General features: G+C 42.0%; 2 protein-coding genes across 6 annotated transcripts in view; both read left to right on the top strand.

Moving 5' to 3' along the window:
• Positions 1-3741, top strand: part of LOC103297413 (E3 SUMO-protein ligase RanBP2) — a 91299-nt gene extending 87558 nt beyond the window's left edge. For both annotated transcript variants that reach the window (XM_028129122.2, XM_008154107.3), the window contains 3 exons: positions 944-1217; positions 1313-1647; positions 2029-3741. In XM_028129122.2, coding sequence (XP_027984923.2) covers positions 944-1217; positions 1313-1647; positions 2029-2334 — 915 coding nt within the window. In that variant the 3' untranslated portion in view covers positions 2335-3741. The remainder of the gene's footprint in view (positions 1-943; positions 1218-1312; positions 1648-2028) is intronic.
• Positions 3742-7097: 3356 nt separating this feature from the next.
• Positions 7098-19060, top strand: part of CCDC138 (coiled-coil domain containing 138) — a 216307-nt gene continuing 204344 nt past the window's right edge. Inside the window, exons 1-6 of one of the 4 annotated variants that reach the window (XM_054721597.1) lie at positions 7098-7247; positions 8040-8089; positions 8279-8322; positions 9617-9737; positions 13051-13178; positions 15266-15450. In XM_054721597.1, the coding sequence (XP_054577572.1) occupies positions 7146-7247; positions 8040-8089; positions 8279-8322; positions 9617-9737; positions 13051-13178; positions 15266-15450 (630 nt within the window). In that variant the 5' untranslated portion in view covers positions 7098-7145. Of the gene's footprint in view, positions 7248-7725; positions 7768-8039; positions 8090-8264; positions 8323-9616; positions 9738-13050; positions 13179-15262; positions 15451-19060 lie in introns of those variants that run through there. The other 3 variants (XM_054721594.1, XM_054721593.1, XM_054721595.1) reach the window with 3 other exon arrangements.

Genomic DNA, 19060 nt, shown 5'->3' with positions numbered 1-19060 from the left:
TCTTGTTTGTTGGAGTGACAGTCAATTTGCATATTACTCTTTTATTAGATAGGATAGAGGCCTGGTGCATGGGTGGGGGCCAGCTGGTTTGTCGTGAAGGGTGTACCCGATCAGGGTGGGGGTTCCCTTTGGGTGTGAGGTGGCCTGGGCAAGGGGCCTGTGGTGGACTGCAGGCCAGCCACGCCCCTCGGCGACCCAAGCGGAGGCCCTGGTATCTGGGATTTATTTATCTTCTATAATTGAAACTTTGTAGCCTTGAGTGGAGGCCAGGGCTGGCCAGGGCGGGTGGGAAGCTTGGCTTCCTCCATCGTTGGGGGCAACCTAAGCCTCCTGCTTGCTCCAGCCCGTGGCCGCCGCCATGGTTGTTGGGCTAATTTGCATATTCGCTCCTGATTGGCTGGTGGGCATGGCTTGTGGGCGTAGCGGAGGTATGGTCAATTTGCATGTTTCTCTTTCATTAGATAGGATGTTGTTTGGTATATTACGTATAAAATTATTGTGAAGAGCTTATTTTTTTCATAGGTTTCTTTTCATAGCAATTCTGGGGGCAAAATAGCTAATCTCATACTTGCTAAAGTCCTATCAGTAAAAATAAACTACATTTTCTGGACAAGAATGTTGTTTTAGCCAAATTACTTTGTTAGTTTTCTACCTCAAGTAGTAAATATTTCTCTTGAAGAACTTTTTGAACCTATTCTGTCTTATAAAAGAATATATTTAATTTTCAAAAGGAGGAAGAATACTTACATAAGAGAAAAAGACTTAATAACAAATCAGGTCTTCACTGCCTCATCCAAGTCAGACGTATTCCTAGCCCTAGGATATTACCATTTGTTTTGATAGCACAGTTCACATTTTGTTAATGTCATTACAAAGACAGTATTTTAAGGAATTTGTTATGGAGTACGTTATGACCAGAAGCTTATTTTTTCATCTGTCATAGGTAGAAGTAAAATCTGGAGAAGAAGATGAGGACATTTTATTTAAAGAGAGAGCCAAACTTTATAGATGGGATCGAGATGTTAATCAGTGGAAGGAGCGTGGTGTTGGAGATATTAAAATTCTTTGGCATACACTGAAGAATTACTATCGGATCCTAATGAGAAGAGATCAAGTCTTTAAAGTGTGTGCAAACCATGTTATAACCAAAACAATGGAATTAAAACCCTTAAATGTTTCAATTAATGCTTTAGTTTGGACTGCCTCGGATTATGCTGGTAAGTGATACTTTTCACTTTTTAGATTTTGCTAAAATCCATAACAATATAACATTTTGATATTGAGATAACTGTGTTGTTCTGTTGTTCAATAGATGGAGAAGCCAAAGTAGAACAGCTTGCAGTGAAATTTAAAACTAAAGAAATGGCTGATTGTTTTAAGAGAAAATTTGAAGAATGTCAACGGAATTTATTGGAACTCCAGAAGGGACAGGTATCACTGACAGCAGAATTATCAAGGGAGACAAATCCTGTGGTGTTTTTTGATGTTTGTGCAGACGACGAACCTCTAGGACGTATAACCATGGAATTATTTTCAAACATTGTTCCTCAAACTGCTGAGAACTTCAGAGCACTATGCACTGGAGAGAAGGGTTTTGGTTTCAAGAACTCCATTTTTCACAGAGTAATTCCAGATTTCGTTTGCCAAGTAAGTATTGACTGTGTATCACAATTGAAGTCTAGAAAAGTGCACTACACTAATTGGGAAATTTGAGTGTTCTTCCTCACCTATAATTTTCTTAAGATATCTTTAGCTTTTCCACAAATTGGTGTCGCCATCTCAATATATCCTACCGCAAAAAATTTTCAGCCTAAAATAGTGGAAATTTCTGATGACTTTAAACTTGTTTTAATTGAGGGTGGGAAAAAGACCTCTTGTCACTTTTGTCTTCTTTCAAAAATGGGTATTATTTAGTTTTCATACCACATTTTCAAGCAAGCAGGGTGTTTAAGATGTCCCTGTAGTCGTTAGTCTGTGTGCATTGTAATATTTTACTCAGGATCCCTATTAATAAAAAATTTTTTCCAGGGTGGAGATATCACCAAACATGATGGAACAGGAGGACGGTCCATTTATGGCGATAAATTTGAAGATGAAAATTTTAATGTGAAACATACTGGTCCTGGTTTCCTATCAATGGCTAATCGAGGCCGGGATACCAATAATTCTCAATTTTTTATAACATTGAAAAAAGCAGAGCATTTGGACTTTAAGCATGTAGTATTTGGGTTTGTTAAGGATGGCATGGATACTGTGAAAAAGATTGAATCATTTGGTTCTCCTAAAGGGTCTGTTAGTCGAAGAATTAGTATCAAAGAATGTGGACAGATATAAAATCATTGTTTTTTTATAGTAAATTTTACCTGTATAAACAATTGATTTGAAGCTTAGCTGTTATGACAATATAGTAATTATGTTCAGCTTTTGAAAATGGACATTTCCAATGTATAAATGTAAAATTGCAGCTTATAGCTGTTGTCACTTTTTAATGTGTTACAATTGACCTTGCATGGTGTGAAATAAAAATTTAAACACTGGTTTATTTCAGGTGTACTTGTGTTTATGTACTCCTGACATATTTGTATTAAAAATGGAATAATACTAATGTTATTAAAAGCAATAGACCTTCTCATTGAAGGAATATTATATAAGCAATTTAATTTTAATTTAGGATATTGGACTTCCTGCCTGGACATATTTACTGTTTGAATAAAGGGACCAAAATGGGGGTAATTTTTATTTTAGATTTGGAAATATATTTGGTAATTTTAACTATTGGTGTGCTCATTTATGCATAGAGACTTATGAATGGGCAGAGCCCAGAGGTTAGAGACTTAACCCTTTGCACTCGCTTGCTTTTTTCTTGATTCCTTTATTCTAATGCTAACCGTGTCGAGTCACATTGACATCCGAGTGCAAAAGGTTAACCAAAGTGCTCTTCTATAATCTTTGATAGTTAATGAACTTCTGGATAGTTAATGAACTTCTAAGAAGAGTACCTTCTTTTCTTAAAATTATATGTAGCTTCCTGTGCCCTTTCAAAGGTATTACATTTATTTTTACATTTGAAACAAGTTGAGTATGTCCATATATTTTTTTTTTAACTTTTCTGTCATCTATTCCTACTACCTCAAAATTGCAGCTTTGTTCTAGTTGAACTTGAATTTTTCCTTGCAGTTACTGTGATAAAGTGTGAATATTTTAAAAAGATCTATTCCATGTTTTTGGTTAAAGATTTGCTTTATACTAGATTGTTGCAGTAACTTTTTCTGGTGAATTTTGTAGCAAAAATAAAATGACGATTATTAACAGTCATGACATTTAGAAAATTTATTGTGCATATAATTGTTTGTTAATTCTAGAACCAAATTAAGGAGGACAATTAAAGGTCTATAAACTCAAAATGCCACATAATTTCCACAGCCCCCAAGGAAGTGACTTTTTTCAAGTTTGATACACACTGAAAATTTATTTGGAAATGGCTAGTTTCAAAAGTTAGACTGCTAAAAAAGGGGATATTCTCATAAGCCTAATCAATATAGAACTTACAAAGAAGCTAATTAGAGCACAAGATTTGGTATATTCCAATCATTCTAATCACTAACAGTGGCTGCCTTCCGCCCTCCTGTGTTCTTCCCAGTGAAATTATCGCATTTAGTAAAAGACAGTGGGGTTTATTCTGTTGTTTAGGAATTTGAAAATAGGCTATCATATATAATAAAAGGCTAATATGCAAATTGACCGAATGGCAGAATGACTGGTCACTATGATGTGCACTGACCACCAGGAGGCAGATGCTCAACACAGGAGCTGTCAGTCGGACATCCCCTGATGGCTCCTGGACTGCGAGAGGGCACAGGCTGGGCTTAGGGACCCCTCCACCCCCACAAGTGCATGAATTTTGTGCACTTGGCCTCTAGTCTATATGCAGTATATAAAAGGCTAATATGCTAAGTGTCCGTCTAACAAGTTACTATTACACACCGACCACCAGGGGGCAGATGCTCAACGCAGGAGCTGCCATGATGCGCACTGGCCATTTACAAAGAAACAGCACTGTGGACCTGGCACCGACAAAGCAACACTCGGCTTACCCCAAGTGGGACACAGGCCCTACCACCACCCCGGAGTGACAGCCCACCAAATCGCAGCCAACGCTGCCCAAGACCCATGGTGCAAAATGTGGCCCATAGCCCAGCCTGGAAACTATGGCTGTGGGTGCCGGGTAATGATGTCACGTAGCAACATCTGGCTTTCTCTCCCTAGTGACTAGCCTCGGAGTTTCTTCAGCCCAGGAACATGACTTGTTTTATAACCAGGTGCAAACATTTTACACTTTAACCAAATGTCTGTGAAGCGTTTTCACATGCCTCATCTCATTTGATCCTCCCAGAAGTCCTGGAGTAGGTAGATAGGAGACTGATGAATCCTATTTCTTTTCATTAGCTGGCAAATGGAGATTTAGAAAGTTTAGAAACTTGATCTGATTGAAAAGTAAGAAATGGTGGACCTTGAAAATGACTTCAGGTTTTTCACTGTGCAGAATATAGTCAAACACTGCTACAGTTAAATATTTTGATTTAATATGACGATTGTTAACAGCCATGACATTTAGAAAATTTATTGTGCATATAACCCTTTGTTTTCCTTGTGTGATCTACAATAATCTGCTTCGTGTTGACATTTACTGCTGTGTTGTTGACTACCTGAAAGAGAACTTGGGGTGCTTCATGGGGCTGGAAAAAGTTTAGCTAAATCAGAAAACAGGTCTAATTAAGCAAGTTTATATACATAAAGCTCTCGCTGACGCCAATTGTACAGTGTATTTGCATCTGTCATTGTCAGATGTGAATTTGGTTGATACATAGAGAAAGGGTGAATAGCGATATTAAAATATTTCTTCTAATTCATTTCCTTTTAATGTGCACAAATTCGTGCACTGGGCCTCTAGTCCAATAATACCTGTTCAACCACTAGTTAAAGAAGGAGAGGAATGTTGTGTGTGGTTTTTGTGAGTAATGAGTGATGGAATACCATCACTAAATCCACTTGGCCATATAACCAGGTAACTGATACTCCAGTGTATCAGTCGAACTACATGAACCTTAAAGAGAACTATGGACTATATGTATGCTCATTTAATAGTAAGAATTGGCTTCTTTGGAAGTTTATCCCATATAATATAGAGATAATATGCAAATTGACCATCACTCGAACACACGATGGCCACCCCATGTGGACACAAGATGACCAGCAGGGGAGGGCAGTTGGGCGTGACCAGGCCTGCAGGGGAGGACAGTTAGGGGTGACCAGACTGGCAGGGGAGGGCAGTTAGGGGCGACCAGGGTGGCAGGGGAGGGTAGTTAGGGGCAATTGGACCTGTAGGGGAGCAGTTAGGCATTGATCAGGCTGGCAGGAGAGTGGTTAGGGGGCAATCAAGCAGGCAGGCAGGCAAGTGGTTGGGAGCCAGCAGTCCTGGATTGGAGAGGGTGCAGGCTAGGCTGAGGGACACCCCCTGCCCCCGTGCATGAATTTTGTGCATCAGGCCTCTAGTGTAGTATAAATTGGTATAAGGTTGTGAATTTTTCAGCTGGAACAGCTGATGCCTGTGTTGTGATTTTAGAAAAATATTCAAGTAAAGGCAAGTGCAGTTTAGAGATTTTGTTTTTTGAGAAATCAGTGGTATCTTAAAGCATTCAAATTTTGTATTAAGAAGCTTTAAAAACTAATATTTTGACCAAAAGTTTGATCAAAATGGCCAGTAAGCCTACTTTACTATTAGTATTCCAAAGATGCTTAAAAGTGGCTTGAGGCAAAGGACTTTGCCTATGATTTCTCTTATTTCCTAATGTGGTATAAACCCATGTTATGTATTTTTTAAACTGGTTTGGTTTTATATTGGCTCATTAAATTCTGTTTAAAGATAGAATATAAAGGAACTCATTTTTATACTATAGTTATATTGTATGCCAAGTAATTATTGGTTTAAGTAATTATCAGGCAACTACTTTATTAAAATATTCATCTTATAAAATTTTTGGCATTGCCGAAGCCGGTTTGGCTCAGTGGATGGAGCGTCGGTCTGCGGACTGGAGGGTCCCAGGTTCGATTCCGGTCAAGGGCATGTACATTGGTTGCGGGCACATCCCCGGGTGGGGGGTGTGCAGGAGGCAGCTGGTCGATGTCTCTCTCTCATCGATGTTTCTAGCTCTCTATCCCTCTTCCTTCCTCTCTGTGAAAAATCAATAAAATATATTGAAAAAAAAATTTTTGGCATTGGAGGAAATTTAAAGATAATCCAGAAACTCTAGGAATTATTAGTCCAGAATGCTGGTGAATACAGTTTAGAAAAGTAAAGGGTTATACTAGTGTATTTATATAGGAAATTAAGTGGTTATTCAACTCCATTAGTCTCTGATTTAGGTTGATATACTATACCAATGAATACTGAGCACCTACTAAGTGACAGGCACTGTTCTGGGCATTGGGGGAAGTTGGTTAAAATAAAAAAAGCATGCTCTCATGTAACTTACATTCTAATACTACTTATTAATATACCATGTTACTCTGAATAGGAAATACTGGCCCATAATAGGAAAGTGAAGAGGTAACTCGAAATAGCTATACTTTGTAGTAGGATTTATTCTTGGACTTACCCCCTCATTTAACATTACAGTTAGCAAGGCCACCCCGACTATGTCCAAACGCACACAAATATGTCAGATATGCCCAGACCAAGGTGCGGTCCTGCCCGTCAGGTTTGGACCATCCTGGTGAGCCCAGTGTCCGGACCGGTGCCGTCCGCGTGCATCCCACCTGCAGAGAGAGGCTGCGGGTAGCAGGCGGCGACTCGGCGCTGGCCCTGGAGGTTGGAGGCTGCCTAGGGGGCGGGGCGTGACGGGAGAAAACCAAGTAGCGAAAGACCGGAAAGGTTAGACGGCATTTATCAGTCCAAATAACACACTAACTTAGCACACAGTCACTAAAGGTAACTGGGACATTTTTAACAGTGTGACAAGGACCCTCGCCTCGCCCGAGGGACCGTTTCGTGCGTCATGACGCACTTCCGCTGCGCGAGCTCCGCCCCTGCGCGTCCCGCCGCGGATTTGAACGCTGTTCCTGCGGAGACAACGGCGGCCGGCGCGATGCAGCCGACGCAGCCGAGGGTCGTCAAGCCCCCCGGCCAGGACTTCGCAGTGGAGCGTCTCAAAAGCCGCTACGGGCTGGGCGGCTGCCGCCCGGCGGAGGTGAGGCCCCGCTTCCTCCTCGCCCTGCTGGTCGCTCGGGGAGACGCGGCGGAAGGAAAGTTGGCTGCGGGGCGAGCGGCTCTGGACGGACGGTCAGCGGCGGGCGGGCGGACGTCACTCACGGAAACAAACGTCCTCCCCACGTGCTTTCGAGGGGTTCTGTCCCACCAATGGTGGTGTCCCTGTTGAAAGTGGTTTTGAACTTATAGTGACTTGAATGGAGTTAAAAACAATTCAGCTCCTTGAAAAGGCTTGTTTTGAAATGCTTTCAAAACTTACAAAAACGTGGCCAGGACCCTCTTCTACCCTTGTGTGTGCACCGCGATCAGACATCTGCCACGTCTGCCTTACCGCGCCTCCCCTCCTGACGCCCTTCCGCAGACGTTTCCCCCGGGCCTGAGGGTAACGGGCAGACATGACCCTACATCGCCAAGGATGAGCGCTTCGGGGTTTTCCCAGAAACAGGGCTTTTGTCTTGTGCAAGCGGAGTAGAGGAATAAATTCAGGAAACTTAACTTTGGTACAATGTTATGTATTTCCTATTCAGACTTTACCAGCAATCGCAGTAACGTCCTTTGTATACAAATATTTTCTCCTGGTGCAGAGAGAATCAAAACAAGCGTTGCATTTGTTTGTTTTTTTTCCTTTCGTTGCCTTTAATTTAGAATAGGTTGAAGACTTTGTCTTTTGCAGTATTGGTGTTTTTGAAGAGTTAGAACGATTATTTATTAGGATGTCTCTGTGGGTTTGGTGATACCTCATGATCAGATCCTGGTTATACATTTTTGTCAGGAATGTGCCGTGACTGGTGTGGCTTCGATGTTCATCAGGAGACACTCGATGTTGCTTTGTCACGTTATTGATGTTAACCTTCTCACCTGGTTAAGGTGGGCCTGCCGGGTTTTCCACTGCTCTAATTAAAGGCTAACCTTTGTACATAACTTATAGGGAACTATTTTGAGACTGTAAGTTGATTCTTAGTATACACATTAAATGTCATAATTTTTCCTTTTTTAGTATTCTGTTTCAAGTTTTGATCAGGCTAAATGTAAGAGAAGATATCTAACCTCCCCAGGTAAGCCAGTAGAGAATTTTCTGTATTTGGGGTTTTATCAAATTTAATTTGAGAGAAAAGACTTTTAAAAAATGTTTAGATTTAATTGCTATCGCCAGATGTCTTGTAATACTAAGCTTTTTTCAGTCTGGTAATGATCTAATAGTAATCATGATATTTGGGGTGAATGTGTAAGATGTCTTTAAATATAAAATTGAATTTTTTGGTGTTTCAATTATAGTATTTTTATATTAAAAATTAAACAGAGTATATTAGGTAAAGTAGGCTAAATGGCTATTTTTTCACACAAGCTTTCCGAAGTTATTAGAGTAATTATTGCACTGGAGGAATTTATCAAATAAATTTATTTAGTAAAGTTAATTATACTGTGGGATTGGATAATCTGTGACTAACATGCATAGCTAATTAATCATTAGAATTTTTATTTTTTTGATACTTCTTAGTGTCTTTAGTAAGTGTAATTATTGAAGTTTGAGATGATTTTACCAGAAACAGTAGTTAATATCTTTAAAAGTTCATTAGATGGTGGATTAAGGAATTTCACTTTTTCCCAAGCTTATTTCATTTTGAAATTTTAATTCTGTTTTAACAATATTCTAAAACATTTGTTGAATATGAAAAAAATATTCCAGTTATTACTGAGTCCAGTATCTTAAAGATATCTTGTAAAGATTGAATTTTAATTTTGAAAATTACCCTAAAACTTCATTCTTCCAAAATATAACTGAAAAGTATAGATCATAAAATTTCTGAGGGGGTAAAAATGAGTGTTAAAGTAGGGTGCATACATTTATAAGTAATTCTAAATAGCTTATCAGAGAAGCTCTATTTTCCTTTTTTTTTTTTTTTACTGAATTTAGATATAGGCTAACAATTTATTAAACAAATCTTAATGTTTAAGTATATAAAATGTTTCATGGTTGAGGACTGATGAAATGCCATAAGTATTTAGAAAGAGGGCTGGATTTTCAATTTCATTCTTTCTGTTTGCTGGTTGTGGAAAAATTTGCATAACTTCTCTGATTTCTCGGTTTCTAACCATTAAAATAGAATTAAAAGAACCTATACTGCTTGCTTTGAGGGGTTAGGATCAAATAAGGTAATGGATGAAAAAGCATTTTGTGATCAGTAAAGTGCTATAGTATAAATATAAGAGTTGTTTATTTTCTGGAAGTTTGCATTAAGGAGACATAGATATTAGAAATCCTTTCACTAATTTTGCTGTTTTATCTTTAGGAGCCTAGAATAATACAATTAGGTAAGTGATCTCTGCTATTTTCTTTTTTCTTAATAGATGACTTGGATGTCTGCTCATCTGGAGATAAAGTTGATTCCTCATTAAGATGGTATTCTGATGAAAGAAAGCATTCCACTATACCTCTTTATAGTTCATCCAAGCACTTCAACATGAACTGGTAAAGTACCCTGTATCCTTACTGTTGTTATCCCTTCAGTATCTCAAAACACTGAAAAAAGGCAAAGGATGGATTATTCATGTGTTTTGTTTGCTCTGAGAGGAAGTATAAGCAGTCTGGAGCCTGCTGAATAGTAGTGTATGTCTAGTAGTGTGATAAGCAATGGATTTTAGATAGGCTGAGAGAGGATGAAGTCTGGGAGATGCTAACTGGGCTGTGAGGGGTTAGTAGTGTTGTTTAGGAGATTTTACCCTGGGTAAAACAAGTATAAAAACAGTGGAAGCTGCCTGGCCAGTGTGGCTCAATGCTTGAGTGTCGACCAATGAACCAGGATGTAATGGTTCGATTCCTGGTAAGGGCACTTGCCTGGTTGTGAGATGGATCCTCAGTAAGCGGCCAGAAGGCAGTGGATCATTTGTTCTCATCATTGATATTTCTATCTCTCTCTCTGTCCTCCTTTCTGAAATCAATAAAAATATACTTAAAAAGACACACACATATACACAAAACAGTACTAGAAACTAAGGTGAAATAAAATACCAAATTCGATCTTATTAAATTCCAAAAATATGTGTCAGAAGGAAGTACTATTTGTATCAAGGGTTAAACATTCTATCTAATAAAGAGGGAATATGCTAATTGACTGTCACACCTCACAAAGATGGCGGCACCCACAGACAATAAGTAGGGAATATGCTAATTGACTGCCGCGCCCTCAAAGATGGTGGCACCCACAGCCACAGGATGGTGGCACCCAGTCCCCTCAGCTTCTAAGCTGCCCAGGGCCAGCCCGAGGCGCAGGCAAGCCTCGGATGTCGGCTGCCCAGGACTGGCCCGAGGCACAGGCAAACCTCGGATGGTGGCTGCCCAGGCGTCCAGGGCCGCCTGAGGCTCAGGTAACCAGGGCCGGCTGAGGCTTGCACTTCCGGCAGTGGCAACAGCAGAGGTGTGATGGGGCGTCGCCTTCCCCAGATCGCCAGGTTGCCTCCCGCCCCTGAGGGCTCCCGGGCTGTGAGAGGGGGCAGGCTGGGCTGAGGGATCCCCCCACCTCCAGTTTTGAAATAATGTTAAACAACAAAGACAAATACAGAATGAAATTTTGAGATAATTATGGAGAGAAAAAAAGACAATTGTGCCTAAAATACTATATATGATTAAAGTAATTGATATTTGGTAGCTTAAATTTTTTTTTAAAATATATATTTTTTATTCATTTCATAGAGGAAGGGAGGAGAGAGAGAGATAGAAACATCAATGATGAGAGTGAATCATTGGTCGGCTGCCTCCTGCACACTCCCCACTGGGGATCGAGCCCACAACCCGGGCATGTGCCCTTGGCCGGAATCAAACTCGGGACCCTTCAGTCTGCAGGCCAATGCTCTATCCACTGAGCCAAACCAGCTAGGGCTGGTAGCTTAAATTTTTAATATAATTGTTTCATTCTCTACTTTAATGAGTTAATCTATGTACAGCACTTAAAACAGTGTTCAGCACATAGAAAAACATTCAAATATTATCATTATCGTTGTTATTACTCTTATCATTCACAGAGTAGCCTAGTTGATCTGGATTAAGCATTTGGACATGAGGTATATTGAATAGAGAGGAAGGAAAGTGAAAATTACTTTAAAATAATTAAGAATTTATGGAAATTATTTTCTTACTAGTGGCCCGGTGCATGAAATTCATGCACATTAAAAGGGAATTAATTAGAGGAAATATTTTAATATTGCTATTTGCCCTTTCTCTGTAATAGAAGTGTCAGAGATTAAAGAAAATTAGTAAAATGTATATGAAAATCTCCCTTCTGTCAGAGTCTGGGGCGTGCTGTGGGACCAAGTCAAGTCCCCGCCCACCCATGTGCACCTCAAAATCTCGAGAGACCCAGACCCGGCCGACCCCACCCCCATTGAGTGAGACCCAGACCTGGCCGGCCCCAACCCCTCAAGCCCCACTTGGCGGGGGGTGCAGCCTCAGGTCCTCCGGCCTGGCACCAGTTGGGCATAGCCTCAGGTCCCCTGGTGCAGCCTCAGGTACCCCGGCCCGACAAGAGGCAGGGGGCGTGGCCTGAGGTTCCCTGGCCCAGCGCCGGGGTGGGGGCCGTGGCCTGAGGTACCCCATCAAGCCCCACCGGGTGGAGGGTGCAGCCTGAGGTCCCCTGTCCAGCCCTGCTGGGTGTGGGGGGGGGGGCACAGCCTCAGGTCCCTGTTGATCGGTTGTTATGGCATCACAGTGTGACGACCATTTGCATATTAGCCTTTTATTATGATACTAGTAGCCCTGCACATGAATCCGTGTACCAGTAGGTTGCTTTCGCCCTCCTTTAGCTCTCCGCCTGCTGCCCTGCCCTCCTATAGCTCCCCCGTCTCCTTCCCTCTCCCCTGCTATAGCTTGCTGCCTGCTTGTAGTTCGCTGCCCCACCCTCCTGCAGATCCATGATCTGGTCGTTATGCAGTCAGTCGTTACGCCTCGGGCATAACGGATAATTAGCATATTCCTCTCTTATATAGGATTTAACTGGTAATTTTATAACTTTTTGTTTCTGGGTATACTTCAAATTATAATTTAAAACTTTTTGACTATAAAGCGTTTTATAACGTTGGACAGTTTTTTCATAATCCCTTGTTATGAACTAGTGTAGAATTATACTACTGTCCAGCACAGTAGCTGCAAGCGGCTATTGAGTACTTGAAATTGGGCTTTTCTGAATTGAGGTATGTTGGAAATCGAAAATACACATCAGATTGAAGAAAATGGGCCCCAAAATGTAAAATATCCTAATTTTAAAATACTGATTACATGTTCAAAGGATAATCTTTTAGATATACTAGGTTAAATATAACATATTGTTAGAATTTTACATTTTTTTATGTTTTTAAGGTGGCTACTAGAAAATTTAAATAACCTTATGTGACTTGCATTATGTTCCTTTTGAACAGTACTTTCAACTTTGAGAAAGTTCAACTTTGAGATCATCTTTTTGGTGAGAACACTTGGAAGTCTAGTTCTCTTTCATCTTTTACTAGTTACATCATCTGTCAGTTATTTAAATGATTTAGGGTTCAGTTTCCTCATGTTAAACAATAATTCTTTTAGCACCGGGCCTCTAGTATATGTATCTGTAGGAAGATACTTTTAGTGAGTTTGCAGGATCAATGACTTACTGTTTATATTTTTACTCTTTGCTTTTAAAAAAATGTTTACATGTTACATTTTTCTCAGTTGTGATGCTGTTAATATTTGAAAAGCAGTTTTATCTTTTTAGAATGCTATAGTAAACTTCTAGAATGCTTTGACATAATTTTTCTTAAAGCCTAGATGATGAACTGGATTCTTTTCATAATTTGAAGCAACGGGAAAAAGAAGTAGAGTTAATTGAGAAGGATCATAGAGTGAATAGCTCCAAAATAACCAAGCAGTCTTTTAAAGAAGTAGAAAAAGGTAAAAGAAATATTTTTTTAGAATAATCATTTAAATAATAACTTTGTGACGTAGCGCACACAAAGCTTACCCCATAGTGATAACATTTGTCCTCAGGTGTCTGTATTTCTGTGTTCTAAATTTTTATAAAACATGACATAGTTATTGTGCTTATTATTAAACTAAAGGAAAGAAGAAAAATAAACTTCATTTTTTCCAGTAATATTCCTAAACTCTCAAAACTTATGAAAATAAGTTAATCAAATGAATACTTTGTATAATTTCTTTAGTTCATTTTCACGTCAGTATTTGTTAGGAAGTGAGTAAAAGATTGTTAGTAGTATTTGACTAATCCTTTAATATTTTTAGAAAATATCCCAGATTACTTAAGGTATGGCTTCCTTAGGCACTGAATTAGTAGTTAATCTCTATGTGCCTGACTGCATAGGTCTGTTAGGATTTTAGGGAAAGAGGCAATCAGAGATGAGGCCCTCTTGGCTGTAAGTTTTTGAGAGCACTATTGCCACATTGATAGCCATTATGTGGCATATCTATCTATACTAATAAAAGGGTAATATGCTAATTAGACCAGACATCTTCCAGACATCCTTCCGGACAAAGCCACGGAGGCGGGGCCTAGGCAGAGGTGGTTAGGGGCAATCAGGGCGGCAGGGGAGAGCAGTTAGGGGGATCAGGCCAATAGGGGAGATCACTTAGGGGGATCAGGCTGGCCGCGGAGAGCAGTTAGGGGCGATCAGGCAGGCAGGCAGGTGAGCGATTAGGAGCCAGTTGTCCCGAATTGTGAGAGGGATCCCGGATTGGAGAGGGTGCAGGCCGGGCTGAGGGACCCTCCCTCTCCCGTGCACGAATTTTGTGCACTGGGCCTCTAGTGAAAATATATATAGGATAAGGCAGTCAAGATAATTCTGGCATTAAAACAAGAACATATTATTTAAAGGAGGAGGTTATAGAAATTACATAATTACATTATATATTAACAGACATTGTATAAAGTTAAAGATAGGCAAAAACCAAATAAGCCTTATTTTTATTTATTTATTTTATTTTTAAAAACAATATATTTTATTTTTTTTTTTTACAGAGAGGAAGGGAGAGGGATAGAGAGTTAGAAACATCGATGAGAGAGAAACATCTATCAGCTGCCTCCTGTACACCCCCTACTGAGGATGTGCCTGCAACCAAGGTACACGCCCTTGACCGGAATCGAATCTGGGACCCTTCAGTCTGCAGGCCAATGTTCGTTCTATCCACTGAGCCAAACCAGTCAGGGCAAGCCTTATTTATTTTAAAACAGAACATGATTATATTTAATACACAAGTTTGATACAATCAAAAAGTAAAACAGAGTAAAATAGTAACGAAAAACATGGTATTTCAATAATTTCTCTATAGTGAGCAGAATAAAGACACACCTAATATTCTTCGGTTTTGGACAGTGTTGTACAGTTTGAATGCATAAATACTGGGAGGCAGATTGATGAGAAGTATATATAATTAGGGGGAAAGCTAGTTTGAATCTAAATAAAAATTGAGTATCCTTAGAGAGAGCAATTCCAATTCATTGGAATTATTTTAACAAAGTTGAATAAATTCAAAAGGAATGATATGAAAGCATATTTAATGCAGAGAAAATATGTAGCCAGTATAAGCGCCTAAAACACTACTTGCTTATCAAGGGAAATAAGGCCTTTTTAAAAAATATAAGTAGCAAAATTTAAAAAGAAGTGAACAATGATTAACACTATATTTGGGTTAGTGGTTAATATATGATCAGGAGTTTCTGAGGTAACTACATTTCTTGTCCTAGACAGTTAATACATGAGTGTTTTCGTGCACTTTGAAGTCTATTTTGAAACCATTTCAAACCGAAAAGTACCCAAAAGATCACAAAGAATTCTGTATAGCCTTTATCCACATTTTCTAAATGTAACATTTTTACTACCTTTGGTGTATCATTCTTTCCGCATATGTTGCCTGACACTTTAAAAAAATACTAGAACTCATATTTAAAGTAGTTCTTCCTGAAGATTATCTGTGAATATTTAGAACTAAATTAATAAAGTTTAAAACTTTTATTTTCTTAGCAGTAGCCTGGCCAACTAATTTGGCGTCAAATTCAAGAAATTGGACTGAATGTTGTAGTGATGCAAGTGACTCTCCTTTGAAACGTGTCAGCTATCCAACATCTAAAGCATCAAATAAACAGAGTTTACTTCCACATCAGATCAATCAGATATATGATGAATTATTCCAAATACATCAGAAACTGCGGGTAAGAACTAAATACTGGGTTAAATATTTAGAAACATTTATGCTCTAAACACTAAACATTTACAAAATTTAAGTGCTACAAGGTATTTCATTTTGTTTTCAATAAGTGTGTCAAGAGATTGGAAGGGAACAAACACAATTGTAAGAACTGTTGAAGAGGAAAATGTATGGCTGAGAGAAAAAATAAACTGGTCTTTTTACGTGTAGGTGTATTTCTTAGATTTCAGACTATTTTTTTAAAAATTCTTTATTGTTTACAGTATTACATATGTCTCCTTTTCCCCCCATTGACCTCTCCCTGGCCATTCCCACCCCCCAGCACATGCCTTTACCCCCCCCGTACTGTCTATGTCCATGGGTTATGCTTATATATGCATGCATACAAGTCCTTGGTTGATCTCTTACCACCCGCCCCAATCCCTGCCTTCTGTCTGAAGTTGGTTGGTCTGTTCAATGCTTCTATGTCTTTGGATCTATTTTTGTTCATCATTTTATCTTGTTCATTATATTCCACAAATGAGTGAGATCATGTGATATTTATCTTTCTCTGACTGGCTTATTTCACTTAGCATAGTGCTCTCCAGGTCCATCCATGCTGCTGCAAATGGTAAGAGTTCCTTCTTTTTTACAGCAGCGTAATATTCCATTGTGTAGATGTACCACAGTTTTTTAATCCACTCATCTGCTGATGGCCACTTAGGTTGTTTCCAAATCTTAGTTATTGTAAATTGTGCTGCTGTGAACATAGGGGTGCATATATCCTTTCTGATTGGTGTTTCTGTTTTCTTGGGATATATTCTTAGAAGTGGGATTACTGGGTCAAATGGGAGTTCCATTTTTAATTTATTTTTTTAAAAATTTCTTTATTGATTAAGGTGTCACATATTTGTCCTCATCCCCCCATTCCCATCCCCCACCCCTCCCCACAGATGCCCCCACCCCCCTGTTGTCCTTAACCATTGGTTAGGCTCGTATGCATGTACACAAGTCCTTTGGTTGATCTCTCCCCGCTACCCTCACCCTCCCCTACCCTCCCTCTGAGGCCCGACAGTCCGATCGATGCCTCCTTGTTTCTGGGTCTGTTCTTGTTCATCAGTCTATGTTGTTCATCATTTCCCCTAGATGAGTGAGATCATGTGTTACTAGAAATATACTTAATAAGAACCGAATGTGAGACGAGCAATAATAGTTATGCTGACAGGCAAATGAATCAGTCTGTAGTGAGTTTCTTTCTGGACCAACAGTTCTTTTGAGACCCAATATCAATGTCCACCAGTTCCTGATGTGTACATGTCGGCACTGACTTTTCAGCTCTGGATGGTGGACAAATGGTGGTAACGGAGGTCCGACTCCCTCTGGTTTGGTCTCGCCTGGACCCTGGGGCGCGGCTTCACCCGGACTCAGGGGCGTGCGGCCTCACCCGGACCTGGGACCCAGCATCACCTGGGCCCCGGGGCACGTGGCCTCACCCAGACCCAGGTGCGCGCGGCCTCACCCGGTTCCGGGATCCAGCCTCACCCAGACCCGGGGGCGCGGTCTCACCTGGACCCGGGACCCAGCCTCACCTGGATCCAGGGTCGCACGGCTTCACCCGGACCCAGGACCCAGCCTCACCCGGATCCAGGGGCGCACGGCCTCACCCTGACCCGGGATCCAGCTACACCCGGACCCAGGGGCGCGTGGCCTCTCCCGGACCCAGGGGCATGGCCTCACCCGGACCTGGGACCCAGCCTCACCCGGATCCAGGGGCGCACAGCCTCACACAGACCCAGGATCCACCTTCACCCGGACCCAGGGGCGCGCCGCCTCACCTGGACCCGGGACCTAGCCTCACCCGGATCCAGGGGTGCATGGCCTCACCCGGACCCGGGACCCAGCCTCACCCGGACCCAGGAACGCTTGGCCTCACCCGGGACCCAGCGGGGCTTCGTCTTCTTGATCCCAATTCCTGTCGGTCAGTTCCCTCTCAGCAATTCCTTCGGCCATTTTCTCAAAGCTCCGGGGCGGCTGCCGCGGAACTCACTGGGCAGTGGGCTCGGCGAAGCTCCAGTGTGCCTGGTGCGCGGCAGTGGGCTGGTCTGAGGTCGCTGCAGCGGCACTCAGGTCTGCAGCGGTGACCAGTCGCCGGGCGAGTGCACCTGGATCCGGGACCCAGCGGGGCCTCGTCTTCCCGATCCCAACTCCCATAGGTCAATTCCTTCTCAGCAATTCCTCCGGCCATTGTTCTGGATGGTGTCTGCTCTGTTTTCCAGTTGTAGTTTCAAAATTGTTGTAGGCAACAATCAGGCGTCTGCCCTATGCCTCCATCTTGGTCCTCCAGAAGATTCTTAAGTAACCTTATAAATGTGGTTCTGAACACTGTGTCGTCCATTAGTTTACTTTCCTTCATCCCTTCTATTCGTGACCTGCTTCATTATCACCTTTTGGCTGCCTCCCTATAGCTTAGCTTCCCCAATCTCCCTAGGTGGTCACTCTTGATACCCCCCTTTGTGGGCCGAGTGCAAAGTCTTGGTGTTGTTAAGCCTTGATTGCTGTTGGTACACTGGGAGGATTTGACCTCCAGTCCAATTGGCTGTGAGGATCAGCTGTGACTATGCCGGGAGACAGCCTTATTCAACTAGACTTGCAAAATTGTAAAAGCCTCTGTGCTCAGCTTCGATGGGGCGGAGTTTCAGGGTGGAGCCTACAGCCTTGGCTTCCCTTCAGCCCTGCCCTATGAGGTTCCTGGGTCTCAGTGTCCCTCTGTACTCCCTGCAAACACCTCTGAGAGAAAAGTGCCCTGGAGTTTCGCCCGCTGCCAAACAGTCTAGTCTCTCCCCCAGTGAATCTGGATTCCCAGATTCTCGCCCAGAACTGGGTTTCAGTGTAGTTGGAACTGGGACTCACCGCAGTCTGTCGCTTTTGTCTCCTTCCCACCAGGGCAATCCAGCGGCACAGTCAACAGACCCTCCTCTGCGCGCATTCCCGTGCGCGCCTCTGGTGCTCTGCCTTTTGCCGCTTCTCTGCATTTCCGCCTTACAGCCCAGATTCCCCCAGTATGAGCCTGGCTTTCCAGGGTCTTGCCCGGAACTGGGGTTCAGTGCAGTCGGAACTGGGGTTCAGCACGGTCCGGAGCTTTTGTCTCCTTCCCGCCAGGGCAATTCAGCAGCACAGGCAACAGTCCGTCCTCTGCGTGCATTCACGTGCGCGCCTCCGGAGCTCTGCCTTCCGCCGCTCCTCTGTGCCTGCGCCCCACAGCCCAGATTCCCCCAGCATGAGCCTGGCTTCCCAGGGTTTCGCCCGGAACTGGGTTTCAGTGCAGTCGGAGCTGGGGTTCAGCGCAATCTGGAGCTTTTATCTCCTTCCTGCTAGAGAATGCCGGCCAGGCCGTCAGCCGCCCCTTCCTCTCCGGCTCCGTCCTCCCTGCACGCGCGCGTGTTCGTGTCTCCGCCCGTGTCTCCATAACTCAGGCTTTTATGGCTCCTCTGATTTTCATTGTGGTTTTCTCTTTCCTTCTAGTTGTGGGCATTCCTTCTAGTTGTCAGCCAGCTTTCCTGTGGTTCTGGATGATGTACGTTTTGTTTTTGAGTTGTATTTTTGAAATTGTTGTGCCAGGCTGTAGGTTAGGTGTT

Source organism: Eptesicus fuscus, chromosome 9 (assembly GCF_027574615.1).
Source record: "Eptesicus fuscus isolate TK198812 chromosome 9, DD_ASM_mEF_20220401, whole genome shotgun sequence".
NCBI classification, from domain to species: Eukaryota; Metazoa; Chordata; class Mammalia; order Chiroptera; family Vespertilionidae; genus Eptesicus; species Eptesicus fuscus.
Note: the sequence above shows the minus strand (reverse complement) of the source record. Positions and strands in the feature narration are given on the sequence as shown.